At 37.2% G+C, this 12,623-nt stretch overlaps 1 protein-coding gene across 1 annotated transcript; it reads left to right on the forward strand.

The window, feature by feature from the left end:
• Positions 1-3,515: 3,515 nt before the first annotated feature.
• Positions 3,516-11,821, forward strand: LOC103778410 (bifunctional 3'-phosphoadenosine 5'-phosphosulfate synthase 1; the record flags this gene model as incomplete). The annotated part of the gene is made up of 5 exons (XM_008945998.1): positions 3,516-3,629; positions 5,572-5,683; positions 8,334-8,539; positions 10,020-10,155; positions 11,553-11,821. Coding segments are annotated over 5 exons (837 nt in total), but the record flags the coding sequence as incomplete, so codon positions are not given.
• Positions 11,822-12,623: the final 802 nt, after the last annotated feature.

Raw genomic sequence — 12,623 nt, forward strand, 5'->3', positions numbered from 1 at the left:
GGACTTCTTCAGCCTGGAGAAGAGAAGACTTAAGGAGATCTGGTTGCTGTTTCTAGCACTTGAATGGGAGGGTACAGAGAAGACTAACAAAGATTTTTCTCACAGGGGCATAAGGGTGGGATAAGGGGCAAGAGACACAAGATGAAATATGGGAAATTAAAATTAGACAGAGGGGGAAAAGTCCTCTCACTATAAAGATGCTTAAATATTATAACAAGTTGCCCTGAGAGTTTGTGTATGCTCCGTCCTTGGAGATATTCAAAACTTGATTGGCCAAGTTTCTGAGCAGCCTGCTATAATGGGACCAGTTTTGAGCAGGAGACTAGACTACATGACCTCCAGAGGCTCCTCTGTGATAAGGCTGTTGTTTTGAGTGAGAAGCTGGGGAAAAAAAAACATGCTCTGTGTAAAAGATATGCAAGATTATACTACTGTCTCTATACTGTTATGGTGAAGATTTAAACACAGCAGTAAAGATGTAAGCCAGAATGAGCAGAAACTAGTTTAAGCATAATTTGAAAAACAAAACAACCCAAAACCAAAACCACTTAAGTATTCAACTTTTGTAATTCCTACATCAATAAAACATTAATTTCTTCCCATGCTTAGGAAAGGAAGCAGTTTTAAGTTGCAGATTTCGTATTTTTAAGATGTAGGCTTTGGCTGCAGTTCGTTTCTTTTAAAAATATACAACAGAATGTTATATAAATAGATTTCTGTATTTCAAAAAGCATGTATGAGTTCAGAGTTAATATTAAAGAACAAGCTTCAGTTACCTTGAATTATGTAATGATTAAATACTGTGAGAATGCCGTTTTTGTTACTTACTACTTCTGCTTTCTTCTCTTGGTTTTAACTTGTGTATTTTGGGAAAAGGTACAGACAAGGTTTTGGCTCATGTCTATCCTGTGTTAATTGCAGAGACTCTGGTTACACAATCATCCAGGTAGATCTGGTGGGTGATAGGTTTGTTATGAGTATTTCCTAGATATTTTAATTCAAAATTATTTATGTTGATATAGATGTATAATGTAACCTAAACGTGACATTTCTATGAAAACAAAAGTGTTAAGGGTGACTTTACACATTTGAGAGAAACAGGAGTGAACAGCTGGGTCAGAAATTCCTCTTGTTGGCACAAGAGAAAGTGTTTCTGTTTTCACACCTCAATAATATGAATTTATAATGAGTAGTAATTCAGTAATGTAAATTAGATGTGACTTGTGAATGCCCATCTACCAGAAATTTGCCTGAAGGCACTTTCCATGCAGACTGTTGGGGATGTTGGCATCAGCAACGGACCTACCACTGCAACTTGAGAAGGCACATTCCCATAAAGCATCTCGTTTGTTTTTTTTTTTTTTTTTTTTTTATTATTTTGCCATTATTTATATGAATGCATTGGGAAGTAATAAATGTTGAGGAATATTGTGTCACTTGTGCTTTGGCAGAATAAACCTTTGAGTAAAGTTACTACCTTAAAGTGGTCACTAGATGGCTTGCTAGCCTAGCATTTTCCTAAAATTCATACCTTTTAAAGACTTATGAATTCCTCTTGCTCCTGGTGCTTATTTGTGTGGTGTGTGTTTTGGTTGTTTTTCTAAATTTTTTTTTTTTTTCCTGGTTGGTTGCTTTGTGTGTGTGTGGTTTGGTGGTTTTTGTTTTTGTGTGTGTTTTTTTTTTTTATCCAAGATGTTTTACATACCATTTTTATGTCTGCAAGGAAGTCTCGGTTTACTAATTTTACAAATTCTCTAAATGTCTCAGTGTTGCTGCAACTGTCTTCAGCCTGTTTACATCCTTCTAATGAAGTAGGTTGTTGACAGAAACTGCATTGTGAAACCTCTGTTGTTTTTTTTTCATTGTTTTGCCCATTAGTGGGACACTAAAACCAGGGTAATGTTTGAAAAGCCTTTTTAAATAGACACGTTTATTTTAAGCTTTTGGTGGTTTGTAAAAGTAGGCCATTGTAGCATGGTAGTGAGCTGGGTTGCGGAGGTGAGCCTTCTGTGCGGCAGCATAGGCTGCACTCAGCCGCTGCACGTGGGCTCTGAGCTCTTCCCAGCCGCCCGTCCCGGGTGTGAGTGCGGCTCACGGCTGTGCCGGGAGGCTGCTGCAGCCCTCCTGGGCTGCACTGCTGCTGCTCAGGCAGAGGAGAGAGAGAGCAGACTTGCCCTGAATTACTCTTTAATAAAATCAGCTTCCCGAATGATGTCTGATATGTAATGGGCTGAGCTTTTCCGTATCAATCAGAATTTCTAAGTGCTAGTTTAATTAGTTTTTCTTTTATTTGTCTTTGGAGATACGAATTATGTAACAGCCAGTGAGACTCCCACCATTGTTTTATCTCCCACTTGTTCTCCCTTTGTTTTACTTTTGATGTAAGTAGTGCCTAATGTCTTCTAAATGCTTGGATAAAATCTTTAAAGTGCTTGGGCAAAAATCATATTTCCTGCAGGCATACCTGCTTACTCTGGACTACATATACTAGAAAAATAAAGATAATTTCTTTATACAGACATATAACACGAATATACTTTGCTGTAAGGCTGAGCCTTTTTTCCCTCAAAACATAAAGCACTATTTTACAGAAGTTTCCAAAACTCTGGAAAACGTGTTTTAAAAATAACTGGCAGCCACTTTTCACCTTTTTTTTTTTCCCCCTACTGAATATCACTGGGACATTTGATTTGGTTTAACCATCCTTTGTCAGGGAAAACTCTTTAAAAGTTTTATCATGATGGCCTTCTCCCTTCTTCCTATTTTTTTCATTTATATTTTCTTCCTTATATTCATATCTTATGAGAAGTTTAAGGTCTTGAGCACAGTGGAGAATGTCTTGTTTAAAATGCATGGGGGAAAACTGAATTTTTTCAAACAGATTTTTTTGTGTTGTTACGGTTACAAAACTAGATTTCAGTTCATTGCATATATAAATATATATATGTACAGATGGCCTCACATTTAAATGTTTGAAGTGTTAGTATATGGATTAGGACACTGGCATTATGTCATTAGCTGTAGGTAATAAATTTAATTTGTATTCCTATATTAATCATTTTCAGCTGAGAGGTTTTTCCTTCATGTTACTATTTCCAATGTATGTTTTACAGTGAATGACTTACATTTATCAATGTTCAGTCTCTAGAACTTTTTTTACCACTTTAACAAGTATAAAAGCAAGTAGTCTTCCGTTCTGCTGTAGGTAAGTCATAAAAACTCCACTTAGTTCAATAGTTAAATATTTACTAGGAAAATGTTATCTGAGGTACTTAAGGTTTAGAAAAAAATCTTGTCAGAACGTTTCACTTTAGTTACTCCAGCCAGTAGCTTGGCCAGCAATATATTATAACCTGGGAACAGTGCTGGTTTTTAAATGTGTTTTAAAAATTATTTAATGAATAAACTCTTGCTATAGAGTAATGCAACATGAGAATTTTACTTCTTGACCATCTGGTCAGTGTCCCAAAACCATTTTGAGTAAACATTAAGTTCCGTTTATTCTTTTTATACAGGACATTGTACCTGTGGATGCCTCATATGAGGTGAAAGAGCTTTATGTGCCAGAAAACAAGCTACAGTTGGCCAAAACTGATGCTGAGTCTCTGTTAACCTTGGAAATAAATAAGGTACTGTGTGTTCCTTTGTGTCATTGCTGAAGTTGAAAGTCTAATCTGCTGCTCAGCAGAAGTAAATCTAATTGAAATACCTGTACTGGTTACAGAATGTGTCACAATATACTTTTTCTTGTTTCTTGAGAAATCACAGCATCTATGATCAAACTTTTCTTTGATCACTTACTACAGAACAATAGAATCTTCATAATTTCATGAATAATGTCTGGTATAGTGTTACTTAGTTTATTCCAAGATAAACTGGAGGTTAAATTTACAATGACTTCCTCCAGTGCTTCCCCCCACCGTTCATGTACTGAATCGTGTCTGGCATGTCTAGTATGAGTAGTTGTTTCTAGAAGAATTACTAATTTTTTTTTTTCTGTTGCTTACTCACACAAGTTTTTGTTTTGAATTATAATGATCTATAAATATGAAGGACATCAGTTACTGCTTCCTGATTCTTCTTGTTGGTAACTTTCAGCTGAACGATAGGAACCAAGCTCAAACAGCTGCAAACTTAACTCTACAGAGAAATGTTCATACCTACTTTATTGCTTATTTTTTATTTTTCTGGTTAGAGCATATTTATTCTACTTTTCTGGTTTCCAGTAGAGAAAACATGGAAAAGCATTGATCAGCTTGATCAGCTCTGTTCTTACTTAAGTGCATTATTTTCCAACTCAGATAAATTAGATGAAGCTGCTTCTGTGTTTCTGCTCTACCTCATCCTTTTTTTCTGAAGAGCTAGGCCTAACCACAGATACCGTGCATGATTTTTTTCACTGGCTTTTTGGTAATATTACTAGAACTTAAAGATAAGCTTTTGACCTTGGAGCTGATTAAGCTCAGAGTCAAGTATCTGCAGTGAGTAACTTGGCTTTTAAGGACTGAGATGACATAGTAAGCATTGAATTAAATAGTTTTAAAATTTGCCTAGCCTTCTACTACCAATAAATTTTAATACTTCCTTTCATTGCATATTATTAGATTTCTTTCACATGTCTTTGTAAAACTATTCATTGCTTTGATGAGGAATAAGTATTTAAGGTCACCATTATTAAATTTCTGTAGTCTCCCATTCTAAATTACTCCCTATGTAGACTAACAAATCCTTTTCCCCTTCATTCCCAACTAGTGGATTGTTAAATATCAAACAAGTATATAACGTAAGTTTGGGAAGAGAATGTGTGTTGTACTTGCCTCAGCATAAATTAAACAGTGTAATAAAACGAGTCATGGTCCTCGCAAAAGAGCCTTGCACAAGCAAAGCCTGTCCCTGTCAAAGACTTGACCAAGTCTTAGTAATGCACATGCAGAAATAATAGAGGCCACACACTAAGTCATAGTGTGACTGTTGAAGTGCTGAGGAAGGAAATTCCCTGTAAGCTGATACCTCTTAAACTAAAAGAAGTAAGTACTAGTCCAGAGAGAATTTTACTTCTGGATTGTCTCACTAGCTTCTGCAAAAAAAAGTTTCGTTGTAATCTGTTTTAAGATTAGACCACTTAATAGTCTCCCCTGTAATTCTGATATTTTTGTGGTAATTCTATGTGTAGGGTTTTTTTTTAACCTCTTGATTATCTTGCTTTGTTAACAAAATAAAGGCAAGTGAGACTCTCTAATTCTGTTTAGTTGAACTTTATCAAACATCTACCAATGAAGTTTGTTGTTGTGGGTTGTTTTTTTTGTTGGTTTTGTTTTTAACACATGGAGATTTGATCTAGTATAAGGACTAGAAAACAGCCAACAGTAGGAACAGTGAGGGACAAGTTATGCTTTTTTCTTGCTTGTAGAAACTTTGAATTCCCTGTGATTAAAAACTGTACTGAGAAATCTTCCAGTTATAATGTGCTGCATTTTATGGGTAAATCACGATCTGTTATGATTGATAACTTATGTCAATCATTAGGAACAACTTTTATCTGCTCTAAGTATTTCTCCATTTCTTTACAAGGTGGATATGCAATGGGTGCAAGTGCTAGCAGAAGGTTGGGCAACACCCCTGAACGGCTTCATGAGAGAGAGAGAATACCTGCAGTGCCTTCACTTTGACTGTCTCCTCGATGGTAGGGTAAAGCTTACCGTTTGTAGAACTGAGCAAACCTATCCTGCTTCTAACATATCTTTGATGCTTTGCTTGGTGGTGGTGTGGTAACATGTCATCAGGCTTGTACACAACTTGGGGTAAGACAGCAGGTTATTACAGTCATCCGTTTTAAACGTGGTGGTTTTCTTCTTTTTATACCTACTATTGTGATGGAGTTTGTCTCGTCTTCTTGCCTTTACAAATGATATTTTTCAAATGTTTTAATTTTTGGAAAAAATTTAAAATCCCTGTTGCTAGTTTGTTTAGAAGAAATGATTTTAGAATTCACAACTGCAATTTGATTGCTGTTTAGCTCTGTGTGCCAAAAGATTTGTTCTGTAATAGTAATGAAGGAAAAGACAACAAATTGACTCAAGTGCTGGAGCTACTGCAAGTATGAAATCAGAATCTGAGGAGATGGATTGAGCATGGACAATTGTCACATGTCATTGGTAGTTACTATGACTTAGTAATTATCCTGTTATGATTTAAATCAACCTATTTTATTTTGAATTATCAATTGGCTAAGTCAGCAAGCGATAACATTCTTGGGTTTTGGAATGTAACTGTGGTTCTCTGTCATTTTTCATTTATCCCTCTCTGAAGGCTCTGTTTTACTCTGACATTTTTAGGGTTCTTTGCACTCTATGTCAAAGAGGGATAGTAAAAATTTCTGTCTCCTCAATTGCTTCTGCATTACTTTTCCCTAGCTGGAGACCAAGTAGCATCAAAAAAAGTCACTTGTCATGCAGTGATCCACACATCTGTTGTCCCTTTTGCATTTTCTAGTGCCCTTTTCTGTAAGTCTCTAAGATGCTATTCCAGGAAGTAAAATGCCATCCTGTTATTTTGGAGTATCTAAAATTTGCAGTGTCATTTTGGACAACTAGTTTTCTTTTCATTCCATTTGCCTTCTGTATGTCCTTCTAGGTGAAAAGTACTCTGCAGATGGCACGCTATGCATTCAGCTGCTGAAATAGCTTGTAACTCCTTGTTCTGTCCTTTAGTCTTCTGTAAATCAGACTTTTTATAAGGCTTTTAAGACCTTGTGTAGGTGAATGTTTCAGATATGGCAGTATTACAAGTTTTTAAATTTCTCTTGCAATTGTTTTTAGTACCTCATGTCTGCTGTAAAAAAAATGAGTTATGGAAAGTAACAAGTAAATTAACTGATGGAAACAATTTTCAGTCCTGTGCCTTGAACAGAATGATCTTGTTCCTCTAGCTACTACCATATTTCCTTTTCTTAGATATCTACTGCAAAATTTACGTGTGAGAACCTTTTTAGAAAAATGTAATTTCCTTAAAACTGCTTTGCTACTTGAAGCAGTGGTGCCAGTTGAGTCAAAAGAACTTCCTGAAAGTTTCCTTTGATTTTGAAGAGAGAAATTGTTTAGTACCTTCAATGCATCTCATACTTTCGACTCAAAGTGCAATATTCATCCTGACTGACTTCTACATAATGGAGATCAGTGCAGGTGTGGTGATACCCTCAATTTAAAGCTTAAGTTATCTGAAATAGTCTCAAGATGACACTGCTCACCTGTGACTTAAACTTGCTCCACTGTCTTGCCTCAGTTCCTCATTTGTACAGTGGCTGAAGACAGATGTCAAAGATATTACATACTTATTATTGGTCACTGACAAAATTTTAATAATCAACAGGTTTGAGATGTCTTCATAGTTCGAAATATTTGCTTTTTCTCAAAGCAAAAGGACTTTTTGAACTATCAAGTTTAGGGGTGGTAAATCACCTTCTCTGTGACTGTTGCCAAGCTCAATTTTATGACCTCGTCGCTTTGAAAATAATTCTGAGTTCTGAGACTGAACTTAGGAGAAGATGCACAGCATGCTTTTTATTTTACATTATGAAGGAAAAGGGGACCTATTTGTCTCTGAAACTTTTCATCCAGGTTCATAATTTTCAACTGCCTACCACAGTTAAGATAAAATTGAGTGAAGGTTATAAAAAAGTGTATTGCTAAATAACAGGGCCTTTAAGTTTAGAATCTTGGCCCCAATAAAGCCAATAGCAAAACCCTCATTAACTTCAAAAGGCCCATGACTTTTCTCCTGGAGATCACCCAAAAGTTTTGCAATCTTTCAGCAAGCGTATGCTTATTAGAATTCAAGCCTTTGTATGAGACTTTAAGTATTTACTCCACTGGGTTTCTCAAATCTCACTCTTGTAGTCAAGCAATACAAGACTCCCATCATCTAGCAGTGAAGTAAATGCTTAAAAATGAGGACCACACATAACCAATGTATCTGAGTTTTAAGGTTTAGGTTTAGAAGCAAAGTAGCTGGTAAGCTTTCAGCTGAACGAACTATACAAGATGTCTGCCTGACTGAACAGTTTTCTGCAATATATATGCTTGAATCTCAATACAGCTTTAGGTGAACAGCAAAAGTCACACTTTGAAATGGTTGAATTCACATATGCTAACTACTTGGGTACATTTGGCTGCTTCTGTAGCATTAAACTTTCCTTGTGGACCAAAAGCGTGGCTGTTTCTTTTCTCTCATTGCCCACTGCAGTAGCGATCTTGTCCCTGTCTTAGATGGTCCGTTCAGAAATGTCAGGTGCGTGTTTCCGCCTATGACATAGCGGCTTTTCTTTTGCTCCCTAGGTGGAGTTATTAATCTGTCGGTGCCTATAGTGCTGACAGCTACTCAAGAAGACAAGGACAGGCTGGACGGGTGCACAGCAGTTGCTCTGGTGTACGAGGGCCGCCGCGTGGCCATTCTCCGTAATCCCGAGTTCTACGAACACCGGAAAGAGGAACGCTGTGCTAGGCAATGGGGAACGACGTGCAAGGAACATCCCTATATCAAGGTGTGTGTTTAGAGGTTGAAAATCTGGTCCTATTAGCTGTACTGTTTGTGGAGCCGCAAATGAAGCGAAGGGGATGGCTGTGACTGGTGTTTTTTGACAGCAGAACTACTTGGAGAACTAATTAAAACATTTCAGAAAACAAAGGTAATTTTTTTTATCACTGTTGCTCCATGCAGCTGTTGAATAGCCTGCACATAGTGTGAAAATCTAATGCCAACATGTACACAGGAAATGTATTTAGATTGCACTGTAGAATCTGTGGTACAGCAAAGGGAACTGTGCCTTCTAGTGTGCCTAGGAAACACATCCCTCTGTCTAGTCAGATGGGTCATCAAGGCTCCTTAATCAGCAAATACATGCATTGTGAGGGCAAGAAAACTTCTGTTCAGCCTGCATGTAGATTTCATGAGAAGTGACTGGCCTAGATGCTTTTCCTAGAGGCCCCATTCGTGGAGAGTTCATCATTTAACTCCCTGGGGAGTTATTTCCCATCCATTATGTTTGGTATGTTTTATTATCTTGACATTCTGTGTACATCATACTGAAATATTCTAATTGTAACATACTTATTGCAATGCTGTGTTTGGTTTTCCAAGGTGATGTAAATGTTGCATCTTGGCTCTGCAGAGCCAAAGTATGTTTCTTTCCCCATTTGTCTCTCAAACAAACCTAAAATTATGAGTTTGCTCTTAAAGGGAAAGCCTTTAATATGTTATAAAAGTATCCGTATGACTAATAGTTACATGTATATGAGAAGTACAGATATTTGGACTATTTTTCTGGGTGTTCTGTATGGCCTTTGTTAGAGTATGTTATGCAGCTTGCCAGAAGTATCTTTTTTTTATAAAGGGTGGGGTGATATTTGAAGAAATAGAAAAAATTCTGGTGAATGTACAATGTATGTTGCCTTGGTAAAGTGCTACCATGAAACAACTCCAAAAGCTATACTACTTCAAAGATTCGGATTTTATGCATAAATTTATGTGAATAGTTTTATTTATTTGCTAATTTATTGCTGACCAGAATCTTGTAAACTGCAGGGTGATACTGGAACTGCATTTGCTTTGACCAACTGTAAAGTGTGCAGATTCATTGTACTTAACGTATTGGGCTTTCCAGCCACTATCTCTTTTTGTCATGTAATAATATTGGTTAAGAATACTCATTACTTGGCATTTCTAAATATTAGAAAAATGCTTTATTTTGAAAGAAAGGCATATGCCTACTGAGGATTTGTGCATCTCTTCTGCACCATGATATAACATGACTTGACTATGTTCCAGTGAGTGATTTTATTTTTTTTTTCCCTAATTGTTGTTGTTGTTATTTTTTTTAAAGCATTGATGCTTGGCTTGAGACTGTCAAATAAAATTAACCCAGAACTCTTCCCGTGATGAACATGTTCCCCCACTGCAACGGTCTAGATGCTCAGGAGAAGCTGTCAGCCAGTCTTAATGAGGATTTTCTTTCATTTTCTTAGATGGTTATGGAGCAAGGGAACTGGCTCGTAGGTGGAGATTTACAGGTCCTTGATCGTATTTATTGGAATGATGGACTTGATCAATATCGTCTCACTCCAGCTGAATTAAGGCAGAAATTCAAGGAAATGAATGCTGGTGAGTAAATTTTTCTGTTTCTTTCTGCAAATGTTTATCCAGATGCCTGCTGCCTCAATACCAGAGGGGCTGGCATTGTTTCAAGGCTGAAGATTTTGAATGCCCTCTTAGGTGGTATTCTTTGCCTTTAACTGGTATTGATTTTTATGATTTCAGGCACTGCATTGCCTAAATACACAAGAGAAGCTGGTAATGCCTGAGGTTCTGTTTTTCATCTTTCCATGCACACTAGACGTGTTACCAATTCAAGAAAAGATAATGTTAAAATATAGTGGAATGTGATTTTAAAATAATCTGTTTCAGCTAAAAGTGCAGAAGTATGCTTGAGTGGTGAGCTTTTCATGCTCTTCTGTTTTTAAGTCTGTTGCATGCTGCTTCTGGGGAACAAAACTTATGACAGCAATGCAAGTTGAATGGTGCAAAGCAGAGTGTATCACAGTTAAAGTTTGTGGGCTAGCTGCCAGCTTTATATTGCAGAAGAAAGAAAAAACATTTTTTTTTCACTCTAAAGCAGTTGTGTTAGGCAGAGAAGCAAGAGGCTGAGTGATGTCATAAAGCAGAGAACAATCAGATACGCTGCCGTCACGGTGGCAGCAACTGGCAGGCAGCTGCTAAGCACTTCTACACACAAGGCTGAGAGGTCTTTTTTCAGTGTGGCCAGTATTTCTAGGATCTGCGGGTTTGAGATACCAGTCTTTGTTTTAGCTAGCTCCTAAAGAAATATATTTGACACCTGAAAAAGAAACCCTTGTCTAGATTTCATTGTTTCCTTATTAGGAAACCTCTCAGCTATGGTGATTTTGCTGTTTGCAGGGTACCTTAGTTCATCCCGATTTCCAGAGGGGGAGAAGTCCTGGTTGTGTCAAGGTTTTATAATACTTTGGAACAGCAGTTAGCCTTGCCATGTTCTTACTGTGTGTAAACTCTACTAAGCCCTTTAGCTGAAGAAAACTTACTAAGGCACATCAAATCCCCTTCTGTTTGCTTTGTAGCAAACATGTCCATTTGTTCTTCTGATGGTACTTGGAGCCTTTAAGACAGGTAGCATAGTTTGATTTCCTCTTAGAATTTAACTTTCTGTTATATGCTTATGCAAGTGAAAAATCTGAAGAGAAGGTTGTACCTGTTGGAGAAACCAGAGTAATTCTGTGGAAATCTCAAAAATGAAGGAAGGTGACATATATATTTTTTTGCATGGTTGGATTTTATTAGTTTTGCTTACTCAGTATAATGATTTTATAAAAAGTCATAATCCTTTAACAACCGGCATCTACTGTTAGCATACTTCTTTGAGTCCAGAGGAGAAATTGTACTGTTTGAAGATGTTTCTATGGTTGTACAACTCCTGATAAAATAACTTGATTTCCTGATATCTTTTGTCTGCTTTTCCTCCATAGATGCTGTCTTTGCATTCCAGTTACGCAACCCGGTGCACAATGGGCACGCTCTCTTAATGCAGGATACTCACAAGCAACTTTTAGAACGTGGCTACCGGCGCCCAGTTTTACTCCTGCACCCACTTGGAGGCTGGACCAAGGAGGACGATGTTCCTCTCATGTGGCGCATGAAGCAACATGCTGCAGTGCTGGAGGAAGGAATTTTGAATCCTGAAACAACAGTGGTGGCTATATTCCCCTCCCCCATGATGTATGCGGGACCAACTGAGGTAAATACAGCAGGTTTTTAAGCCAAATCAAAACCCCTTTGATAGTGTGGGTCACTATCACAGTCACCCCACTGTGATTTGATTTTTTTAATGGAGAGAGGAGTCTGATCTTCCTTGGGAAACCAGACTGTAAAGGCTCCCTCTGTCATCAGTCAAAACGTCCTTCTATGAAGAACTTTTGTACAGAGAATTTTACTGCAAATGGTGGGAGAAAATATTTGATTTATATTGTTCCTTTCTTTACAGTTATAAGGTTATAATAATTATGCTTTTTTTTTTCCTCTTTTTTTACAGTCTTTTTCGGAAGGGATTATAAAATCTGTTAACATACCAAATACTTGTCCTGAATATTAAGATACTTAAGCTTTATGACTGTGAAGCAAAAAGTTTGTGTTGGAGGACTATAGACAAATTAAAAAAAAAAAAAGTCTTTGTTTATTTTTGGCAAACTTAATACTGAGAGAATTATTTCTAGGCTTTTGTATGCAATAATTCTTTGGTAACACTTTATGTAGAAGCTAGGTCTTGTTCTGGAATCTCTAGAGTTTTATAGGAAGCAGCACAGAGAATAAGTGCTCTCATCTGAGGGCAATATCTTTAGGGGATATTGGTTGTCCATCTCATTACTTCCCCCTCCCCCCTTCTTTACACGCTTCTTTTTTTCCCCCCTCTTCATGAGTCACAGGAAGATCAAATTTTGACCAGTCTCAAGAGGTTAACTCTGTGGTAGCTTTTTGATAGACAGGAGATCTCACCAGTGGAACTAAATTAGGCAGGTGTTGTTTATTTTCTGCTGGCCAGA

Source organism: Merops nubicus, unplaced genomic scaffold (assembly GCF_000691845.1).
Source record: "Merops nubicus isolate BGI_N331 unplaced genomic scaffold, ASM69184v1 scaffold13468, whole genome shotgun sequence".
Classification (NCBI taxonomy): Eukaryota; Metazoa; Chordata; class Aves; order Coraciiformes; family Meropidae; genus Merops; species Merops nubicus.